The 24,327-nt window shown below is 39.6% G+C and overlaps 1 protein-coding gene across 5 annotated transcripts; it reads left to right on the forward strand.

Moving 5' to 3' along the window:
- The first annotated feature begins 98 nt into the window (after positions 1-98).
- On the forward strand, positions 99-17,652 carry LOC103715551 (ranBP2-type zinc finger protein At1g67325-like). 5 transcript variants are annotated; one of them, XM_088707849.2, is made up of 12 exons: positions 99-262; positions 1,172-1,217; positions 1,316-1,431; positions 1,972-2,245; positions 2,584-2,657; positions 2,969-3,020; positions 3,113-3,222; positions 5,360-5,390; positions 5,694-5,845; positions 9,716-9,763; positions 16,948-17,049; positions 17,136-17,652. In XM_088707849.2, exons 1-12 carry the CDS (start codon positions 254-256, stop codon positions 17,298-17,300), a joined length of 1,179 nt encoding a protein of 392 aa, XP_088563975.2. In that variant the 5' UTR covers positions 99-253; the 3' UTR covers positions 17,301-17,652. The 5 variants fall into 5 exon arrangements, with proteins under 5 accessions (XP_088563975.2, XP_008801443.4, XP_088563977.2 ...); XM_088707850.2 differs by having other exon boundaries at positions 138-262; positions 1,062-1,217; XM_008803221.5 differs by lacking the exon at positions 9,716-9,763.
- The last annotated feature ends 6,675 nt before the right edge of the window (positions 17,653-24,327 follow it).

Raw genomic sequence — 24,327 nt, forward strand, 5'->3', positions numbered from 1 at the left:
TTGAGGGATCCAGACACATTTTGCCAGCCTTATTCTCCGCCGATCTAGCACACAAGTCTCTAAATATTCGCCCGTCCCGTGATGTATAACAATACGTTATATAAATATAATAAAAAGCCCCCAATAACCCTACACGACGAGACACCCCCCCCCCCCCCCACATCCCCCGTTCCTCCGTCTCGCGTTTTAGGGCGGAGAAGGGAAAGAAAAACGAAGAAAGTCCGAGAGGCCCCGCCATATCTACGCCGCTGCCATGTCTCAGGTACTCCGCTTCTCCTCCTTTCTCTTTTTCTTTTTGTCTACGCATCGTGTCGCATACTTCTGATCACAATGGCTCGCTCGTCTCTTACCCTTCCCGATCTTTCTTCCCTTCTCGATCCAAGGAGCTTAATTCTGTGGGGTTATGTCCATGTTCCTATCGAATTAAGGCGATCATCGGTTTCTTTCTTCACATGGTTTCCCGATTGCACCCTGTCTCGCATCTCGTGTCCCGAGCTGATTTTTTCTCCTCTTTTTTCTAAATTTGTTTCCTCCCCCGTGAATACTCTGGTTCATTGCTATTTCTGTGGCATTGATTCTTGGATTTAAGTGGATCGGCTTGTTGGCATCCATTGTGACGAGAAACGAGAAGCTCCTGGCCTCCTGTCTTGTTGGCACTGGTGCCGGTCTCGGTGTTTCGAGGGAGTACAGAATTCCTTTCTGCTAGATCCTTAATAGCGTGGAAACCAAGCTTTCCGTGCTTCAAAAATGCGGAATCTCGTCTCTATCATCAGGACTTTTCAGAGTAAGTTCCTTGGCTTGGGGAGGACATTTAGTTCGTACCGCTATTCCTCGATCCAGGGAGAAATTCCATCTTAGTGATCAACCTTTCTCTCTTTTCCTCATCTTTGGATATTCTTGATATACTAGTTGTACGGGCATGAATCAGAGGTTTCCCTATCTTGCACATATTATACTAATTTCTAATTCCTCGAGTCCTTACATGTGGGGCTATCCAGCAAATACTCCCAGCAGTCACTCTGTTTCTTCTTGCCATAACAATTCTATCCTTGTTTCTTCAGCAACTTATCAATGCTGTCAAGATATAGGAACCTCAATCAAGAACGATATGAAGAGCAACGTGGAGCTTGAAATCTGTCTGCTTGCTAATTACTATTGCCATTCTCTGTAGGTGGATAATCGGAATTCGTCAGCTGGCAAGCGTGCTCGAACCGATGGTAATTATGTGTTTCTTTCCAAGAACGATAACAGAGAGCTGGTTGAATTTAGAAGGAAGAAGTTGGAAATAAGACAAAACTTTCTCCTTTTTCTTCAGGTGGTCGGCGAGAGGATGACTGGACATGTCCTAGCTGTGGCAATGTCAATTTCTCATTCAGGACAACATGCAACATGCGGAACTGTGCTCAGTCAAGGCCTGCAGATCATAACACGGTTAGTATTGCATCCGCTGCATCATTGAATTTATCTCCCTGGAGTTGCTATGCATTTTTGTAAAAGGCGCAAGTGCGCGCTCTCTCTCTCTCTCTCTCTCTCTCTCTCTCTCTCTCTCTCTCTCTCTCTCTCTCTCTCTCTCTCTCTCTCTATGTGTGTGTGTGTGTGTGTGTGTGTGTGTGTGTGTGTGTGGCAACAGAGCTGCTGTTGGGAAAATTTTGATATAGAAGAGTCAGGCTACTTCTATGTAGTTTTATGTGGCTAGTCTTGATTATGGAACACCCAAATTTTTTATATCATGCTTGGAAGTACAACAGACTCAGGAAAGGGATGCATTACCTTTTTGAACCAACTAAAAGCACCTATGTGCTTGTAGAAGATTGTGCACTAATCCTGCTGGAACTTATTTTACTACCCTTGTTTCTTGACATTGGCTTTTTCTCTCAATATAATAAAATGCATATCCAGGTAAACTAGAGATTGTTTTGCAGGCTAGGGCCACTGCTAGGTTTCATACTGATGTATCTTTTCTCCCTTCAGAAGTCCGCGCCAAAGCCTCTGCAGGCTCCTCCACCTTACACATCTTCAGCTGGTTATATGGGTTCAGCTAATCCAACTTCACTGTATCTTGGTGCTCCTCCATATGGGTCTTCTCTTTTTAACGGGCCACAATTTCCTCCTTATGATCTACCTTTCTCTGGAGGTTCCGCTTATCATTATGAGTATGGCAACCGCCTTTCTGTTGGTAGCCCATATGGGCTAATGCATATGCCTGGACCCCCTCCTTATTCCAGTGGATCTATGATGGGAGCAGGTGATTTGCTGTATTGTTTCCTAGGAGCTAAGAATCTGCATTATTTTTTACTTTATCTCTGTCTGATGATGATATTTTTTTTTGAAAAAGCCAAATTAGTGGAAGGTTATATACTTTCTTTTTGAGGAAATTTGAGTTATTGGTCTGTGAATTAAATGAAAGTTTAATTCATTTGAATGAGTTTTGTCAATATTACTTTAATATTGTGTTGGATGTGTTGCGAAGCTTGTGACATTTTTGGGTCAAACACAAATTTATGCAGTAGTTTCCTATGTTCTACTGCTCTAGCTGGAAGTCTGTTGATGATACATTATAAGTTGCATTTTGTTATGCTTTAGGTGGTATGTATGGGATGCCTCCTCTGGTGGACAGATATGGCTTGGGTTTGCCGCCGATGGGTCACGGTATGATGGTAAGTTTAGCACTGAAACTTTTCGGCTTCAGTAGTCAGCCTGCATGGCATTCATGTAGTTTGGATTGTAGGTAGATCATTTTCTGTTGTTTTCAAAATGTTGCCTTAATTTGAGCTGTCTGCTGCTTACTTGTAATTTTAGTGGCGCACCCCTTTCTGAAGGCCTGTATGTGTGTGTGTATATGTATATGTAACTGTGATGTAATGTATCGGCATGCTTTAATACAATCTGGGTTTATACATATCCTTGCTGACTCTTAATTTCCTTCATACTACAGTAATGTTCTTTTTTTTGATTGAAATTTTTGCAGGGGGCAAGGCCTGGAACATATCCTGATGAGAATTGTCAAAAGAAGGCTGCAGGTTTGTCTATAGAAGTTTTTGGTATTCCCTAGCTTGACGGCACTATGCTTCTTCTTATTTTTTAAACTTTTTGGTTTCACAAATATATCTAGGTGCTGGACGCGACAGTGACTGGACATGCCCTAACTGTGGCAACATTAACTTCTCCTTCCGAACTGTCTGTAACATGAGGAAGTGCAATACCCCAAGGCCTGAGACCCAGGTTTGAGCAGCTCTGTGCCATTTTTTCCCTTTAACTTTGGATATCCTTCCTGGTATTATTGATTGGCTGTGCCTTATGCTCGTTATTGTCAAGCTTTCCCCTTCCTGTTCTGCTCTTGACCTGTGGTGTTTTACACTGTCTCATGACTTTATGGTTGCATATGGTTTCAGAATAAGAAAAAGTGGAATAGAAATAGTTGTGCTTATTGGTATAGTCACAAGTTATTCATATTTTTGTTTGGCTAGAATTTATGGAATAACTTTTGGGAGGGGGTGTCCTTGTTCATAAAGAAATAGGAGAGGCATGGCTTGATTCCCAAAATAGCTCATGACACAGCTTTCCCTGGAATAGTTATACTCCGCATAAGCAAGTTTGAGTGGCATAACTATTTTTTGATTATGCCTATTTACAAAGCCTGTTTGGCGGGCATAAAGCTTATTCCAAGGCTTGTGCCAGTTCTATTCATGAACGAAATGCTGCTTATCAGAATTCTACTGGTTCTCATGTGTAATCAGCTCAAGTTAAACTTTAATGCAACAACATGGATTTATTTACTGGCGTCAAAAGATGTATGTATTATTTTCAAACTTATGGCAGTTCATTGAGCGACAATGAAACCTATGGTAATGGCTATGCAGGTCATCTGTTTTAAACTGTCTTTAGATGACAAACACGGTGGTCCAAAAGTGAGTGGCTCTTGTTTTTTCCATCCTGTCCCATCATAAACTGCTCTGTTAATACTTGTGACTATGATCTCGGACATGTTCTCATTGATGCATCTATTTTTTCACATTTTACGCCAGATGGTGGAGGGACAAGTTTTCCTATCTATGATACTATCCTCCTGTGCTAATCCTATATAAAAGTAGGTTTATTTCCAAGTTTTTCAATTCCCACAATGCCTCTAGTCAGATTTCTCAATTAAATGGTGTACCCATTCTTAATCTGGACACATAGGTCTGTTATTGTTAAGAACTTCCTGCCCAGCAATCCTAATCTCTTTTTCCACCCACCCAAACTCTAATCCTCAAAGCTCGTCCGCATTATTGGTCCAGCAACCCATGACTCTTCACTCATAAAAACCATTTTTCCAAAAATTAATAGTCAGCTAATTTTGAATATTAAAATTTAGAATTTAACTATATTATCCTATATTTGAAATCTTTAGCAGCCATGTGCATTTGAATGAGCATTATAAGTATTACTTGATAGATGTGTTAAATCTATTCATCATCATGATCAAGCCTTCTTCCATCAAAAGGGGAATGGTTACAAAGTACAGCTCTTAAAAGGCTCCATCAAATTGAAAGATTTTGATGATTGGTTATAAATTGTGTCAACCTTTTTAGAACTATTGCTGGTTTTCTATCTAGGACAACTTTAGCTAAGAGAGGGGTGCCCGCTACAAATCCTAGGAGGCAAGTAGGTGCATAAGAAGACTATCCTATTGGTCACAACTTAAGCTTATGTGGAGGTCCTTGTGTGGGAGAATGGCTTGTAGGAGATCTGCTTGAAAAATTATAACTGTCCTGGACATAACAGGAGCATTATGTTTCGGGATCTTTGGGAAAAGCATTGGCCAGGCACCTGTGATCTCAGAAAAATGAGGGGGAGCTGGGTTGATTTTGGTGGATAACTAAATTATAGGTGGTGAGGCAGGATGCAGTTGATCTCTGTTATCATCATATTAAAGATAGAGATAGGTGATTGTATGGAAGTTTTAGTTGAAAATATTAAAATTTAATATGAAATTTTCTTGGATTTTTCTGTTTTACTGGAAGACTTTATTCAATGAGTCTAATTCAAGCTTATTTCTTTTTATTTTTATGTTCTTGAAATTCAGTGGATTTGATGGAAGTCTGCTCTCTGCTTAAAAAAATAAAATCGATTTTGTTATCTATTAGGAGTTGCTGGTTTAAGGTGTTGTGATTTTTCTGTAGAGAAAATGATTAGGCTAAATGCTAATTTCTAAGACACTGTTATTATTAAGATTATAATCTTTAAATTCAGACATTTTCAGTGCATGAAAACACTTCTTACATTGCTTCCTGTCACGACATTGTACAATTCAAACTCTGCTCGTAATTGCTCCATCATATCTAAACTTTACTGACATCTTTCCTCCATATTGATACAGGGTTCAAAGTCCGAGAATTGCAAAGGCTCCAGTAAGTATAAGTCTTCATATTCACTCCCCCCCCCCCTCCTCCTCAGTTACATAGGTCCTTGTGTCTCTTTGAATTCAACTTCAATACAAAAAATTGTAACTTTACTTTTTTTTGGAGACTTTCTTTTGAGAATATTACATTACTAAATGTCTGCATGTGTTTATAATTTCCTCTGCTTATAACACCTTGTGTTGGGGAAGAAACACCTTTTAATTATTTTTCTTTTGTTTTCTTTTTTGTTAAACATATTCATCAGAAATCAGATGGTTTTCCTAATATCTTTTTTCTTGCTTTGTATTGCAGAACCAAAAATGCCAGAGGGCAGCTGGAAGTGTGAAAAATGCAACAACATAAACTACCCATTCCGGACCAAGTGTAACAGACAGAATTGTGGTGCAGAAAAACCGCCTCAGCCAAACAAAACTCATGGGCTGACATCCGATGAGGATGATCAGGTTCGTTATCTCATGCATTTATACTCATGATCTGTAGAATTGGTGCTTCTATTTTGTTTGAATAATAAGCCTGGTGAAGATGAGACAGAGCATGGGATCTCTTTTCATCTCTGATAAGATATATATGTTCGTAAGCATCGCTGTTTTCATTCTCTCGACATGTTTTCTTGCATACATTGATGCATCACCATGCTTACTGTTACAGTGAGTCCTAGAACAGTTATGAGGGTTGAGAAGGTCCACAGTCATCGTCAGCATTGCAGGCATATGATGTCTGAAAGGTCAGTCATGTGTCGTATAGTTGCAGCGGTTGTTATGAGTTTCTCCACCCTCTTGAGATCTGAGTCAAATTGTTGTACTAGTGGCAATGAGTCTTAGCCAATTTGCAACTGGTATCTTGGCATGTTGGGTATTGACAGACTTTTTCCTCCAAGAATGTCATGTGTGGGCCTGTCACATTCTGGTGGCATTTGCAGGTTGGTTCGCTTTTCTTGTTGCTTCAGAAGACCTTTGTGTTTCGATTTGAACTTTTGTCTGTTCTGGTGGACTATGTCTTAGATCCTCTATATCTGTTATATACTGTCGGTGTTTACTGATGGACTCCCCTGGGGATGTCTCCATCAGATATTTGGAGTTAATGGTTTTGTTCTCAGTTGGATAGATTTGTGTTTGTTCTTTCTTTGCGTATATTTGTCCAGTGGGTTGTGGCTTCTGCACTTTCAAGATCTGGAGGCTTGTAGTTTTACTTGTTTACTAAGCTTTCATCCGTTTCCTACTTGGTATTTTAGGAAAATTCTTTGATTTGCTGATGTCAAAATTGTGCCAGTACAAGATCTGGATGGGTGTTGTCTGGTTTTTGTCTGTAGTAGTGGATGAGAATAAATCTTTGGCTCGAGTTTGCAGTATTGTAGAAGTTATTCGTCGTCTGGTGGTCAGGGACTTCATCCTAACTCAATCCACAGAACTCCCTTTTCTAGCTTTTGCATTGTAAATCTTGAATGTCATTCAGATTGGCTTTTGATTTTGCAAGTAACCTGGATCATTATGCACTACCTTTTAAGTTAGACTTTCATAAATTCAGGTATTTTAAGTTATTAGAATTATTTATAGTGAAATCGTCTTGTTATTTGCATACGATACCTGTATTTTATGCCATGTCATATGCGAATGTGAATGCTTTAGATTGATGCCTTAGCAACTTTTTCTCGTGGACCATTATCTTCTGGCATCAGGGTGCAGTACTTGGTTTACTCTTCATAGCTTTTCCTCAGTTTACTTTCCAATCCTGTCCATATGAGTTGTCATCTGGATATACATTTTAGTCAATTGTGGCTGTAACAAATCTTATGAGTTACTAACTCCTAAATACTGTTTCCTCTTTTCTGGACTAGGTAACAGTTTAGTTTCTTACAGTCTGTATTTTAGCAAGAAAATGGATGGATCAAACTATGCATTCAGAATTGTATTTTACATGTAAATTTGTGCAACCAGGATAATTTTTTCAATTAGTTTGCTGTTGTCTTTTTGGGCAAAGTTTACCAACCTTTACTTTAGTAGAGAAAAGGTACATTATAATTTTTTGTTCTTCAGGCACTAGTTTAAATGATTATTTCTTGGGATATACTTTCGGATTTATATTTGTTATTTTGCTAACATAGCAAGTTTCTTGAATACTCAACTATCATATTTCTTAGACTGTTGTGTATTTTTAGACTTTGACAGCTTGTGGATGGGAGGTTTTAGTGACATAAACTTTCAAGTTTGAATTATGATCCTCACAAGCCTCTGCTTAATCGAAAACCTTTATCGGTTTCAAATTGTGGAGGCATTTGTGGAGGATCAATGGTGACATCTATAAATTGGGTGCCGTATTAAGCTGTACCTTGATCATTTGCACTATTCAAGGTGCGACTTTGTGTTCCTCAATCATAGTTGGCTGTTCATTTCTGAAAGTAGGACAAACTAAGCTACTCTTTTCTAAATCAGATGGGGAAAGTGAGTTGTAGGGATTTAAGGCTTGGGGAAAGAAAAGGCAGTTGGTAAGAACGTAGATAAGGAAATTCAATTTAAAGAGACGGAGAAATTCAGTAACTATTGGCTTCAAATTTTCATTTTGGACCTGGTGGGTGCATTTTATGTTTGCTTTAAGGAAGGCGGTAAATGAAAAAAAGAGGACGAAATTTGTTTCACAATCCCACTTAATTATGTAACATTCCAAGTTTATCCATATGTGTAGGTCCTCAAGATGAGTTTGCACAAATTAATTCTGACCATCGCCTAAACTATTCCTAGCCTTAAAATTGGATGGATGATGGCTTAAGACCAATTCTTCTTAAACAACCATCCTACCTGATTTGGATTCTTCATAAGGAAAAGGTCTCTGCAATACTGTCTACAATGACTTTGTTGTGAAAGAACTTGCTAACCTAGTTGACAAGAGTGTGTTTGAAGCCCGATTTTTTAAAAAATAGTGATCTCCCTGTAGATACTTCAATCCAGCAGTTTAGTTTAAAAATCTGAAATCTGCCTGTAAGAACTAATTAATAAGTCTGACCACTTTTTCCCTGTAATGAGAATAACAAATTCTAATCCATCATTGACTGATATTGTGCACCAAAAAAGGAAAAAAAACAGTAAGAGGGACAGAAATGATCTAATTATGGATGGCATGCTTTGAAATATTGTTTAATTATGTTGGGCTCTTTAGCATGATGAAAAAGTTTATTGGAAAAGAACAAAGGAATCATGATTTGTTGATTTTACATGGAATATAACAGGGAATTAATGTGTTATGGAAGGAGCAGTAGCATAGTTGCTATGGTTTATGAAAATGAGTCTGCAGAACTTCTTTGTTTTCGTGTGCTTCTTTCATGCAGAGCCTATAATACTTCCATTTTTTGATAAAAAGAAATGCTTTTTTTTCCTTTCTAAGCATTGATAGACTTTTTAAGAAAACAAAATGATATACATTAGCTTAGTGACAATTTCTTCTAAAGATCACAAGTTTTACAAGAAATATCTTATTTTTAGAACAATTTTTCAGAAGGAACCTCTAAAAGGTGCATTAACTCTGCAAGCAATTGATTTATAGGGTGACTGAGAATTACATGTACTGTCTCATTGTTTTGAGGTGGTGACACTATCTTTTTTTTGGGGTTGGGGAGGTGGTTGGTAAGACGATATCTGGATCATTTTGCCTTACGTATGTTGCATCTTTCACTATGGTTTTTGCATGTGACACTTTGTGTCACATTCTTTCATGTGTTCAATTTAGACCTTAGTCCATCTTAGAAAGAAAAGAATCAAACTTGCTCATGCATACATTGATGCGATTATTTTGGACGAATCCAGTCCCTTTTCCTCTGGAAGACCTCCTGCATGAACATGCCATGAAATATGTATTCCATTACTTTATTCTTAATAAATGTGATCTACTCTTCTAGTTTATTTTGTTGATACTTGTTATATCTCCTTTTCACTTCATTACTCTTAGCTTTTCAATCCCACTTGAAACCTTACTCCGTTTCTAGATCCATATCAACAATGTCAGGGCTTGTAATCATCTTATATTTTCTTTCAAGACTATTTGACATGTGGCAACAACATGACACTGTAAACTATAATCTTTAGTTTGTGCATTTGGCGCTTATATTACTTTTACTGTTTTCATCCATCACGTTGTCAATCCACATAGTACTATGGATGTATAGTAGAACGTGGGTGTAACATGAACTTTTTGGCTTTGACTGGGGCCCCACTATGAGTGGTTTACCTTCCTATAATTGCTTGGGATATTCATTTGATGTCTAACTTCTGACTACTTTCTCCCATCATTTAATTATCATTTAACCACAACGTTATTTTGTCCAGTGGACGCACTATGACATTCTTATGTCTGCACATCTAAGATTTCTGCAGGTATGTAATAATGCATGTTAATAATGTGAACAAAATGCTTGCAAAATTTGTTTATTTAATTTTTCTAGGAAGCAACAACAACACCATAACACATTTCATCAAGAATGAAGCGAACAGTGATATGAAGACAAAAAAATAATGGATAGGCGTGAAGGGAAAAGAAAACATAGGGCACTGAAAAACATTAAATCTTTTGCAACTTCTTGGATGCTGTTGCCTACTAAAGACCAATCCTGCCAGTAGAGATGAACATATGGTATATAATTCTTACAGTCACAATGATCTAAAAACTCAAGCTGTAGTGGATGGAACAGCTGTGTCAGTCCTCCTGATCTTGTGTTACTGAAAATTGAGTTTATGATGTTCTCATGATTTATTTGTATGTTTTAAATGCATCCATCAATGGTAGATTGTTCGCAATTTGTGATCGTTTATTGTTTGTCTGAATTTTATCTTGGAGCTTATTTCATTCGCTAAATGTGATGATAAAGTCACTTAAGTCAGCAACCTTACACTTGCATCTGGACTCTAAACACAGAATTATATTTATGATACGTTTGAACGTTATATGTGGCTATTTACTTCGCTGTCAACATGACATTGCATGACTATTTACTTCCCCGTGAACATGACATTCTCCTAGGATCCGTGTATCCACAAATTGTTTGTTGGATCAGTGATGCTCATATATTTCAATTGAAAATTCTTGTTCCATCCATCTATTTCACTTCCAATATATAACCTTGAGGTGCGAACTGTGGTTGCTTGTACCTTCCCTTCTTCCCTTTATTTTATATTCTTCAAGGTGCCTTCAATTATTATTTATATATTTTGATTGTTTTGCTGTTGCTTATCTTATTGCTTGATCACTGTCGCTGACTGCTTAGAATTGCCAACAGAAACTTCTGTATTGCTGGAAATAATGGTTCTGGTGCTTGAGATAGAGTTAGAAAAGAAAATGTATAGATTGGATGGATCATTTAAAATGGGTTGGTTGATTAGTGCTATAAATGATGACAAATATAGGCCGAGCTAGGCGATGCCCCAGTTAATCACACCCGGAATGGGTTTACCTCTGTCACCAGGGGTGAATGCAACCTTGCGCAGGCACTGATTGCAGGGTGCAAGCACGTGATGCGCACCCTCCTAGTATGCTGTGTGCTATAAATGATAACAAATATAGGTGAGCTAGCCAATTCTCTAGGTATTCACACTTTGAATGGGTTTACCCTACCATTGGTGGCAAGTGCTACCTCAAGTCAAGTGGTGAGCTAGGCAATCAATTCTCTAGGTATTCACACGTTGAATGGGTTTAACCCTAGAATTGGTGGGGAGTGCAACCTCGAGGGGACATTGATTGTACGGTGCAAGCATGTGATGTGCGCTCTCCTCATTTTAGCATGCGAGTGTGACACATTGGGGCCATGCATTATGTGTGAGTGCTGTGCTGTGGTTGCGCTCACTGAGTCAAACTGCTTCGCACAACTCTGCTCTCCTTTGGAAAGGTTCGAGGTTCAACGCTTGGGGGTATATTCCCAAGTACCTGGACCTGGCTAATTAATCTCGTGTGGGTCTCCCCTCTCTCTCTCTCAAAAAAAAGGGGAAGGAATATATATATATATATATATATAGCAAAGATAGCATGTCCGAGGTGGCATGAGGTGATTGTGCTGTTACTCAGGTTTTAAAAATTTTAGATGGCTTGTAAAAATAATAGATGGATGAGCAGACAACTTATCAAGAAGAGGATGAATCTTGTTGTGTAAGACAGACAATGATAATGATGATGCGGGGGTGGCTTTTTTGTGGCATCTGATCAGTTGGTGGCGTATGATTCTGGTGGGGAAAGTATCAAAGTCGGGATTCAAGCCACCTCGCTTCCAACCCTCTCTCCTCTCACAGAGGTAGTAAATGTCCCTTTTCTAACAACCTTTATGGTTCTATACTTGGCCTGAGAGTGATCCGGCACCCTAAATCGTACATTGATCTTAATGTGCAAGCTCTATGACTTCCATGGAGGGTCTAATTCTGTGGGTATGAGCATCATGCAACACATTCAGGTGACATTCCATGACTGGCATCTATAGATGATCCTAGCCTTCAGCAAACAAAGTTCTGTATTACCAGCCAAGGCAAATTTGAGCAAGAGAGCGCCTGACATAGGCATATTCATTCAGAAGCATTAGTGGCAAAGCTTCCAAATTTTTATGGACATGGGATTAAGCACAAGAATATATAAAATATTGATTTTCAAGGAGATTTATGGTTGGTCGTGGGGCCAAAGTGGTGTTAAAAATTTATTGATCTTTCTCAAAGAAACTACAAAAACCTTAGAATTGAATCCACCTCTGAAATCTATAGTCTGAAAAGGGAGTGGAAACAACTAGTTGAGATGAATGCCATCTTCTAAGTTAACTTCATACTGTGAATGAAAGGGAGCAAAACTTTCAGGAATAAGGTTGCATGGACGAAGTAAAAATAGGTTTGTTTTGACAAGGGACAATGGCAGAGTTCCTGTGGACAAACTAGCGAATGCTATGAATGATGTGGACCATCCGCAACTACATACTGATTACTGAATTCCAGTTGTTTTTTTTTGTGTCTTATTTCTCATTTTACAAAAGTGATGATGCTTTGTTCTCCCTCTTTATGTATTCGAAGTTATCCCCTTTATCATTACTGTGAATTAAGGATAGGATACTGTTGAGATGTCTCGCATCAAATACTGTTATTAATTGTACAGCATATGCTTATCAAAGTCTAAGTTCTAGCATTAGATAGTTGACCTCATCAAGCATCCAGTCCAGGATTTTCTTTTTTCAATTTTTTAACTGTATTGCTGCATATCGATCATTTTAGTTATAAGCATTATCTATGTTTTGCAAGGGCAAATCCAATATTAGTGCATCTTGATGCAAACAGATCCGGATGATATAATGGCTTCTTGGAAAATGATGAAAACATGGGCTTATTTGCTAAATTATATATTTTCTTAACCCACAGCAAACAAAATGATGCACTAGAACCTGTTGCTTTTCTTGTTTTCTTTTGATCATCAATACGTAGTTTGAAGCTAAGCTTATGGCTTCATTTAATGGGTATGCAAGTCTCTAGAGTTTGCTCTTTGACCATTGAGATGCGCATTTACTAGTTTGAAACATTTGTGGAATATTGCGCCTTGTCATGACCACCTGCCGCCCAAGACATGAATTTGATTGTGGAGGGGAGAAAGGCACGACAAACTTTTGGTATTTGAGACAATTCATAGGATGAGATGGGATGTGCTCTCAAAAATTAGTTACCATGGGCAGGAGCAATGTGCCAGCTTTGATGGCAGGAAAACAGATGATTTTTGAAACTGCCGAATATGTATTCTTTGTTAAACGCACTTGAATTTTAGGTCCAAGTTTCTTCTGTTTGGAGGTTACGGGATGATGTTATTGTTTCGGAGGCCTTAAAATCACCGTTTGTAGGTCATCCGAAGTGTTGTAAAGAAAATAAAATGGATTTCATTCGGAGAAAAAAAGGAAGGAAGAAAAATGGATGGTTAAACAGGGTGCTTGATAGGGGTGGTAGGCAGATTGTGGGTGGTGAGCGTAATGTAATATTTTATGTCATACAAATATCTTCAACCTCCCTCAATTTGTGCTATTTGGTAGATGATTGCATGCTACATGTTGGTCGCGTTCACGGCCATTGGCAGGATGTATCGTTGATGCACGTCGGAGTGGGAGTTGGAGCCAACTAGCCAAGTAAGGCAGCAGCCAAGTGTGATTCTTGTCAAATTCAAGCTGGTCCATCTGGTCTCTTCAGATTGGGATTATGTGGAAAGCTTTTATGGGCATGATGTCTATCTAAGCGGTTGTATTCTTGGCCGCCTGGATTAGAGGGAGGAGGGAGGGGGATTTGATTTTTGGTTCGAGTTTTTGACTTTAGGAGCGGTGTGGATGTAGAAGTGGAGAATCAAGGAGGAAAATACCTACTTATTTTATTAAAGTAATATTTCACAAGTAGTAGGAGTCCTATTGTTGCCTCCATATGAAAATCGTTTTCCCCCTACATATTGAAGTTAATTTTCAAATTAATTATCGAACGCTTTTGTTGATCAGTTGTATGTCATTGCTCGGTTCATTTGATGGGATGGTTGGGGATTAGCGCCTTTGCTACCAAAAACTCGACTTGATAGAGATGGAGATCTGAGGGTTGATGGCCTGATCTGAAGGGCGATTTCTGGATGCTCAAGTCGGGCAGAACATAAGCATGGATTAAAAAAAGATCTGAGGAGCAGAATGAGAATATGAGCTAAGCTAGGTGTTTGATGCATTTCTAGGACTCGTGGCTTTGTTTATATAGCGATAAGGCCGTAGATAAGACACCATTGGGCTTTGAGATCAAGGGCTTATCTAGATCCACTTAATTATGTGGAGTGGTAGTTGATCGATTGAATATGTGCGCCACATGTCGGATTGTCGCTGAATGCATGATTTGGGCTGAAACCGTTGGTGGGCGTTGGATCGGGGCTACGTCGGGTGCGGTGCAGGCTGGGTCGATGATGGTGGTGTTCGCTTACTGGTGAAATGAGCAGTCATTTTGTGGGTGTTCTTTAAATTTTGCCTTGATTATGACCTTGATTATAATAAACTGTCGACCTTTATGTGCGTTATTTTTGCAGTGTAAGAAATTATTCTGGTTTTTTGTTTTTGTCATGCGAAATCTTGATGCGAGGACAGAGTTTGCGAAGATGTAACGTGGCCTAACCACATGGACTCGGTGCAAAATATTTAAAATGATATGATAAAAAAACCTGATCCGACCAAATTAATTGGTTATATGGACACAAGTGATGGTTGATACGCAGCATCTATTGTTTTTCATTGGAGGCATGAAACGTAAAATGAGGGGGCAAGTGAAAATAGACCACTGAGAGAAGATCGGGTGTTCATTTCTTATGTTAATTTTGTGCTACCCTAATTAGATACTTAGGACGATCGCATGTGAAATCATTCGTATTATAGCAATTATGTAGCTGCATATGTCTGCAAGGAGATTTACTCCGGCAGCATCAATATTTTGCCTCTTGACTTGAAGATTTAGCAACGGAGGGCGCCGATTGATTCAGCAACGTTCAGCTTCTCAGCTGCCTCCTTCATCGATCCCTATATTTGGTTGCCCCATCTTTTCTCCTCCCTTGCTCTCTGTCATCCTCTTCTCCTTTTTCTTTTCCTTCTCCCACGGCCTCTTGGACCCTGGCTCCTTCGCCTGCACTGCCATGGGCGCACTCTCCTCTCTCCTACTCTCTCCTCCTCCGCCTCCGGCCGCAAGGATCTTGATGGCACAGAGAACTGCTGTGGGCATGCACCTTGTCCGCCTCATCCTCCACTCCCTTTCTACCCTCCATTTCCGCACCCAGCTATATAACAACCATTCTTTGCCATCCTCCGTTCCACTATCACGTGTAAGTTTTAGGAGTGGATACAAGGCGTCGTCTTTCACCATAGGAAGAAATGGTAATTTCGATTGTTATTTGTCGATATTAGGAAGAAGTGTCGGTAAGTTGTGTACTACATCAAAATTTGCTGACGTTTTTTATAAGTGTCGGTAGATTACGACGATTAAAAGTGTCAGTAATGAAGGACACGGTTTTATCGACGCTTTTTGGTAAGCATCGTTGGAAGCTAAGAATTAGCCGACGTGGAGATATTAGACGATGCGATTAAGCATTGTTGGAATTCAATAACATGATGATGCTTATAAGCATCGTCGGAAGCCATTATTCCTTAAATCCCTATCTGAATCTCATTCTTCACAGTCCGACCTTCTCCTCCAGGCTGTCGGAAGCTTCACCACCGGTCTTCTCTCCTCCTTCGTCTTTCTGTCGGCCACAATCTCTTCTGGCGAGGAGCTCCTCCTCATCCTCCTCCTTCTTGCTTGTAGCCACCGCTAGTTTGCGGTTTTCTTTGAAACTTTGGCCGACTGTCCTCCTCCATCGACAATGCTGTTACCGCCCCACAGATCTCAGGTAATCCACTCTCTACTCTATTGATTAATGCATTCTTCTTCGACGACGTCGTTGATTCTTCTCTTTGGTGATTCTTCTTTCTTTGATTACTGATGTTAGAAATAATTCTATTGACTTTTGGAGTGAGTTGCTTTGATATGCATACTGTGGCTTATGCGGAGGAATGAAAAAAATATATGTTTACATGTAAAGTTATGTCTTATAATTGCCGATTTTCATAAATTTAGTCAACAAAACTGTCCATTAGAGTTCTAAGGTAGCCAAGTATAAGTGAGCATCGGAGATGACATAATTATATGGTGAAAAAAATACACTTAATTATGTGTTGGTGCAAAATGCTCTTAATAGCCATTTTTTTAGCAGAGCATGGGTTGCATATTGCAACATGGCATCAAGGCCTTAGTCAACCATGGGGATGTTGAGTGAAATTTCAGAAGATATATTTCTAGTAAGAAAATTATGTACGGCTGTGGTTTTGATTATGTCGCTACAATCTCTAGATCTACTGTTTCCTATCTTGCCTATGTTTCTGCCATTGTTTTTACAGTTGAACTGAATTCTTGCTTTATGTTAATGCCACATTTGTAGGGCCATCTGTTTGACTCTTTATGAAGCAATCAATTCCCACATTTATCTCATTCTTATGTCATCTTTCTCTTAGCGGCCGAGGGTTACTGCTATCATGCCGCTATTTTTTCTGTCAGAATACAAACCAGATGTTGTCACCTAGTTGCTCCCCAAAGATGCCCTAGTTGGACTAATTAGTTCTCTTGAGTGATTTTAAAACCACGTTAAACATTTTTTTTTTTTTTGAGCTAACAATGGTTATTTAATGTTGTTTATCTTTTTTAGATAAGTTGCAAGTCAATTAATATTCTAATAAAATGGATAAAAGTTGGATAAATAAGTTGAGATCTAGCAAAGAATATTTGGATAGAGTTCAGAATTTTATTAAATTTACTTTTGAGAAATCTAATTTTATCATGATACTTATGAGTTTTATTAAAACTCTGACTTTTTTAATTCAAATTGAAACTTTAATCTTTATATTGAACTATGTGTCATATATCATGCATCATATAATGTGTATCATGAACCGTGTATCTTCTATCATATATCACGTATGATGGATGATCTATCATATACCATATACTTTTTATTGTAGATGAAAGAGCATGGGAGAGAGCCTGATGAGGTGGAGTCATTTAAGATGACTCATATCCACCAAGATGATAGCTTTGTCCGGAAGGAGTCGAGAAAGATAGTTGTATGTATTGATAATCGATTTGTACAACGATATGTAATTTTATTTTTACAAACATTAGTATATGACCTTTTTTAACTAAAATACAGGACAAAGCTACATCTCTTATTGCAGAGTGTGTCGGGGAGTCATCATCATCTAGTGAGAATAGTCGCATTGAAGCTCAGGTGTTCACCGAATTGATGGAACAGAGCGCTATGGTAGGGTGGAGGGTTATGACGTTGGAGTTACCTCTACTCAGTTGTCTGCAGTGAACAGATATACCCAGGATGCCAGACATAGTAGTAGTACCGTAAAGGTTTGTAGTCTAAAGACAGCGATAGAGGAGATGTGGCAGAGCCTTTTGATAGAGATGGAGAAGATGAGGCAGAGCCATCAATAAAGGTGGAGGAGATGAGGCAGAGCCATCAAACAAAGATGGCGGAGATGAGACAGAGCCATCAAACTGAGATACAATCTTTGAGGGCTCAACTTGACCAGATTGCATCTTTGTTACACAGGTTTTTCCCTCTTTAGGTAAATAACTACATCTATTTGAATATTTTACATAATTATTATGTATTTTTGTATGAGCTTAATGATTTATAATATTTTGTGATTTTCGTATTCTTAACTTCTAAAGTTTCTATCTTTTTCTTATGGTTTTTGATACTTCCAGTACTCGTAGAGATGATGATGATGTTGCCATCGACCTCTGATAGCTCTTAAACTATTTTGTTAAGAGTTTTATATGTATATTTTTTTATATTTGGCGAAATACATTATAAATATAAATTAATAATGTAAATATAATCATATTTGACAATATGAATATTTTTTATTTCTATTAATATTATATGTGTTATTATATGACTTTTGTTATGTATGTATTTGATGTATATATTTGTATACATAGTTTTAATTTTTTTAAAATATTTTTTTAAAAAATTAACTTTTACAATGCTTTAAAGCGTCGTTAAAATATACATTAGTGATGCTTATTTGTGTCGTTAATTAGAAGCACAAGTAAATATCACTATTGTAAGACGCTTCATTATCGATGCTTTTAAAAAGCGTCATCGACTAAAGATGCTTATAAGCGTCGGCGTTTATTATAACTCGTGATGCGAACTAAAAGCATCGTAAATTTAGTTTTCGATGGTAGTATAGCCGACGCTTTTGCGACATTTTAGAAAGCGTTGGAAATAAAACTATCGATGCTTTTTTACGTCGATATATATTAAAAAGTATCGCTATTGATGCCAGCCATGCACGTCTATGCACCGGACTCCTTTTCTATATGCCAGTTATATTGGACATGATAGGGTTGCCAATCGGACATCTCTGATTTAAGATCATCCAATTAAAAATCTAATTATGTTTATTGGATAAATTACTTTCAATCTTTGACAGGCTCAGGTAATTATGTTTGCTTTCGAAATAAAATAAAAAGAAAGAAAAATTAAGCCATGGATTAAGGATTAGCTAGATTTTTCATCCGCGACGTATGCCATTCAGCAGGCCTGTATGTTAGGTTGGGACTCGGGAATGAATGATAAAGGTGGGTCCTCATTCTGAATCCACCTTCCACCGTGACCTATAAGACAGTTCATAAATGTGCAAAAATATCGTAATAATATCCCTCGCAACTCTCTGCCATATCAAAATGGCAGACGAATTACGACAAACACTCCTGCAGCAGCATTATTGTTGAATCCTTTACGACCACGGTATTCAGAGTGCGACTGCATGCACAGCATCTTCAAATGGCGAACTCGATGCCGAAGGACGAAAACTGGTGTTGGAGTCTACTGCTCTTCGGATGTGCACCTACTTTTCCACGATCCAATTTGCCAATGAAGGAAACGAACAATAACAATAATAACAAACAAACTGCCCTGCGGAAGCACGCCTTGTACTCCAGCTAAAACTTAGTTAATTCCGGTAGCAATGACCTTCGCTCACAAGTTTGCCAGATACCCCAAGACTGAACAAACCAGTCGCAATAATATGGGCAGCTATATCATCTCACAGATATTCTACCATATTAATGTAAAAAATTTTGCATCAACTCGCTTTCAGATTTCCTGCTAGGTTTATGGTCCTGATGAGAGGGAAGAATGGCAGCATATAACGGAAGTAGAAAACCAACCTCATGTTTTGGACTCTACAAGTTTTGGTAGCTTCCACAATCTCTCCAACCACTGGGGGCAACCTTAAATCGTAAACAAATAAATAATTCTCCCTAACCACCCCACATATCTAATGTGAACCTTGAACAACACTAGATTAGGTGAGGATAACTGGTGACGGCAGGGCACTGATCTCAATTGCTTACTACTGTAGGAAAAGGCTTTCATGAAACAATTCATAGAATGAGGAAAGATGGTCAAGCATATTAGATCAATGGCTAGCTTATTCACATTCTTAAGATGACAATAGCGGCAAAAATACGCCGGCCCCCGACCGCAACAAGTGTGGCGTTGTGGTCTTTGATCACAACCCCACTCCCTCGCTACCTTCTCCTCAAAAGCACTGTCGTCAAAGTTTACTTTAAGAAAAATAGGAAATGGGGACCCTCAGGAGAGAGACAATTCTGGTTGTATAAACTGAGTGGAAGACCTAGATATTCTTAGCTGCCCTAGGTGAAACCATCGTAATGGTGCTGATGATCCCTGCAGCATGGAGTAATGCTCTGTTTATCATTATCCTCAAGTGCACCTTCTATCTTCGAAGATTTGGACATTTCTACCTCGTCATATGTGATAGGCTAGATAGGCACATCTGATCTCCGTTCTACAGTGCCGGGCCTCCATGAGAATTCCTTCAAATAGCCAAGAAAGTTCTCGGTCGATGAAATGCCTTGCCATGTAACCATCGTGCACCTCCAGATTTGAGTCGCATTGCATAAGGGCCACTGGAGCTAGCAAATCAATTGATCGGTCGCACGAGATTAGGAAGCAAATTGCTGGAAACCCTAACAACGATAAGAGAAAGGGAAGTACAGATTTTTTTTTTTTAACCTCCAGGAATCATGCCAGGCAGGGCAAAACAAGAACGGCCGGAGCGGCAACTAAAGACGAGCCACCCCTTGCCCTTGTCTGTATCAACTTACTCCGACCCATGGATCCATGCGCCGAGACCTTCAATCGCAAGAACGTCTCCTTTCGCTGCCTTTATTCGTTATGATTGTGACTTAAAAATAGCAAGACCACCGAGGCTTGTCCCACCAGCGCAGCTCAACGCCGCCCGTCCCCTCTGCTTGCAGTCCAAGCAGAACGAGCGAGCAAGTCTGCACCATGGACTCTTTACCGTCTATGAGACTTTTTCGCTCTTGTACCGGATGCCACCGCCATTCCTCTCCTGATCGAACAAAAGCATTAATGGAAACAAGTTCAGCAAGGGAGACTCTAATCAATCAGTCTATCCTGAGCTCCTCGAGATTACATTGCTTGTATGGCGTCGAGGTTGAAGGCGAAATTCCTCCAATCCTATCTTGGCTTCTTTGCACGAAAGGGGGAAACTAATTGGCTCGTTTTGTGTTCGTTAACCTTGCTATATGGTGACTGTGGCCGATCACTAGCACCAGTACCAGTTCATTGGTACGAAGATCGAGAAACGTGAACTTCTCAAGGAAAAAGTTTGCCTTCTTCCACTGAAACAGAGAGAGCGAGAAGGAAGCCATGAAGGTGGAGGAGACACGATCGTATGCAAGCTAAGAGATTCGACAGCTCTTTGTTGTTTTCCTTATTCCTTCTCTCTTTTCTTTGTTTTTATTTTTTTTTAAAAAGAAAATCCTTTTACTGCCCACCGCCGCCGACCTAATCAAGAACAGGAAATCCAGCGTTTACTTGCCTCCTCCTCCGGAAACCAAACACATGGTTTTCCAATACAAATCGTGTCAAGAGACCGAAATAATTGGTTTAGAACGATTATCCACCTACCTAATTGCACAACCACAACCACGCAGTAGTATGGAGGTACCCATAAATTAATCCCTGGTAGAAAATGAGCATGAAATAATTGGATTTATTTAACTTAAAGCTAACATCACATTCTCCGCTTACATAATTAAATCATTAAAACAGATTTGCCCGACCGATATGAGAATGGAGACGAATAGATCAGAAACAGCCGATCTTTGAGACCATACGCCACCCAACGTAAAACTCTATAGTTGGGGTAGACAGATCTTCGAGGCAATGACCCCACATTTTATGCAGAAGTGTACTTTTTGCATCATGCTAACAATTAAAGATTATCATAAGGGCTCTGGATAGTTAGAGATTTAACTTAAGAAGGTTAAGATGCGATTTTAGACTATTACAGTATAATTTCAATTTGTTACAGTATAACCCCCAAAGGATTTTCGATTTCGTAGCTACATATAGACCTTGGATCTCTTTATAAAAGGTACGACCACTACAATACTAAAGCTCTCAATCCTCTCTTTCCTCGTATATTTTTCATATGACTTAAGCCACGGAGGGTCCGGCTAAGGCCAATCTAACCTGTTACTATCTTGCAATCGATGGAGGCTAACAAAAGGTGTCCCACATCATCAACCAGGAAGGCCCCCCTAAGGCATGCATCATCATCATCATCTGAAGAGAGAGAATTTTTGGTTTTGAGAAAAAGAAGGCATTGAAGAGGAGCGGGGGAGTTGGAAAAAGAAAAACGTCAAGATACTTGCCACCACCTGCGGAAATGAATCTTTCTTGATGTTTGGTGCGTATGACATATTCCTCTACTCTTGTTTCTTTTTATTGGTGCATATGACATATTCCTCTACTCTTGTTTCTTTTTATGCTTCCAAACACTTGGATCTTCTGGTTTCTACCTGTCCGTCTTCGTTACCATATTACTGATCTACCTGAATTAAGACAGGTGGAGGAGCAGATGGAGCGCGAGGGAAAGGAAAGTCCCCGCTGCCCACTTTTTTGAAGAAGAGGAGGAGAAGGGAGGGGAGACAGGCGGCATCGATGAGCCCCCTAATTTTGCAGGATGGGATAGCACCGGAGCGGCATCGATGCGTATGCATCTATTAGACCGGGGAATTGATTCTGGTCAGAGACTCAGAGCCATTGACGTGGCCCCTCGTAGAAACTTTGACTTCGGTACGTCATGCACGCGTGGAAGACAACGAAAGGATTCCAGGATTCCTTCGCCTTTGAAGCTGCAACGAGGAAGGGAGTCCGGCATATTCTTTCTGTCGAGTAGGAAGGGTTCAGACTTCAGTTAACCACGTGATGCCATCGATTCCATCTTTTTACACCCTCGAGATGAGTTTGCTTCGTGTACGTCTGCGGAAAGACCCATCTTATTCTCGGTGAAATCAAAAGGTCCCGAGTCGCAATCTCGATCCGGCCCGTTTAAATCCGGCGACACTATCCATCTTTTACTTTATGGAGAGATTCCAAAATTATCTGGTTCAATTAATTAAACTATCTGCGTCCATCCGCAGAGGAGTTCAAAGACTTAGAACCGTAAGGGCTTTCCGTTTTTGTTTTTGGTTGCATGCCCTATTTCATTTCATTGGTGGGCAGGACACGACCCGAGATTGTTTTGCGATGCGATTCTTACGCTGCAAAGTTCGTTACCATTAGGAATAGCCACTATATTGTCTATCTTGAAGATGGATGGTCCTAAAACATCGCGAATGTATAGTACTAACAATGCTCCGTTGTACTTCAAAAATGAACTAGAGTTGTTTGTTTTCAAAATCAACGGGGTGGCATGATATTGCTGTGCAAAACTCTCACCCCAGGCCGGTTCCCTTCCCATCAAAAGACAAAAGGAGGATGGGCAGGAAGAAATCAACTTTTGAGTACGGGTGGGACTGAAGAAAGGCCAGCCTGGTGACTGCGCGGTCTCGTTGCTACTGCTATCTGTTTGAAAAAGAACGGGCACCGTTCCCGTTTACTTTATCATGATGAAGTGTATGTGGACGCGTAAATTGATCGATGAAGTGAAATAAATAATACCCCATCGCTAGCAGGCAATTCGTATGGTAGCTATCATGTCGGGAAGATTTCCAGCGTATCCCCGTAGACAAGATGGGTCCTTACTTTTTCTCTCTGCAACCGTGGCTTTCGTCGGTCCTGTTGCTCCATGCTCGTCGTCCTGTAGGGAGGCCCAATGGGCCTTTTAAGAGTCTGGAGCCGGCTTCTTCCGCTTGACAGCTGACATCTAGAGCCTGAGTAGTAAATGGGCCTTTCAGATGCCGTTTGCAAGATCTGGCCCATTTTAGCACTGTTGTCTGATGTGAGCGAGCGAGCGAGAGAGAGACGCCACCTCGCATGACGCTTTGGCTCCAGAAACAAATTTCACGTGGAGGATCCATGGGGAAGGGAAGGACCGGCCGGTGTTATAGTCGACGAGTTTCACCTCCAAGTCCTGAGGAACGAGTCCAGCAGAGTTCCTCTTGGCGATGCTCTGCGTGTTCCTTGATCTCCATAGGTCGGATTAATGCAGCTATGCTCTGTGAGTCTGCATGCAAGGAAGAGGTGCCCAGAACGTCTTGCTTGCTCTATACACGACCCAGTCAATTAAATAGCTTCTTTTTTAGGGCTCGTTTGGTTCGCGGGAAGCATTTTTCTTCTTAGGAATATGGTTCCTGCGAAGTAAATTCCTAGAAAGAGGATGCCTAGAAAAGTACTTTTGGCATATTTGGTTGACCATGGAAAAAGTGACAGATTTTCAAAGTGTTTATGTTTGGTTGACTATCCACTTTCCTGGGAAAGTTATGTATAATTCCTATTATACTCTTAATAAAAATTAGATCTTTAATGCCTCTTTAATGCCTCTTTAATGCTGAAGGGACTTTTTGGAAAAAAATAAAAATAGAGTGATTCCCACCTCATGGGAAAGTAACTTTTCCATGAAATGTGAGAATCATATTCCCATAGAAATACAATTTTTCCGTCTTTCTCCTTTGAAAACTCTAACCAAACAAGAGGCATTTTATTGCTTTTCCGTTGACTACACCTTCTCCCCTTCTTTTCCCGCGAACCAAACGAGCCCTTAAGGTACATCAGGTGGATATCAAGCAGCAGGGCATTTCAAGTGATCTCAGTTTGCTAGCTAGCGTTGCCTCTCAAAAAGTGTTGAAGAGTGTTGTCTATGTAATTAAAGACGCTAATTCGGCACGCCAAAGGGGCAATTGATGATCACCAACTAATTCTTGCTCTACATATGTGTGTGTATATATTAGAACATTGCTGGTAATTTCTTCTGAAAATTCTTGCTTTATATTTCAGTTACGTTAAGTTATGCTTTGGTTACGCTGATGATTTTTTTTCG

Source organism: Phoenix dactylifera, chromosome 11, assembly GCF_051530095.1.
Source record: "Phoenix dactylifera cultivar Ajwa chromosome 11, Ajwa_hap1_PhDact_Kaust_v1.1, whole genome shotgun sequence".
NCBI classification, from domain to species: Eukaryota; Viridiplantae; Streptophyta; class Magnoliopsida; order Arecales; family Arecaceae; genus Phoenix; species Phoenix dactylifera.

Bases quoted from the DNA above. Each gene is read 5' to 3' on its own strand.
- LOC103715551 (XM_088707849.2), top strand. The intron at 1,432-1,971 runs GTTAGTATTGCA...TTCTCCCTTCAG, and splicing joins GGCCTGCAGATCATAACACG to AAGTCCGCGCCAAAGCCTCT. The intron at 5,391-5,693 runs GTAAGTATAAGT...TTTGTATTGCAG, and splicing joins CGAGAATTGCAAAGGCTCCA to AACCAAAAATGCCAGAGGGC.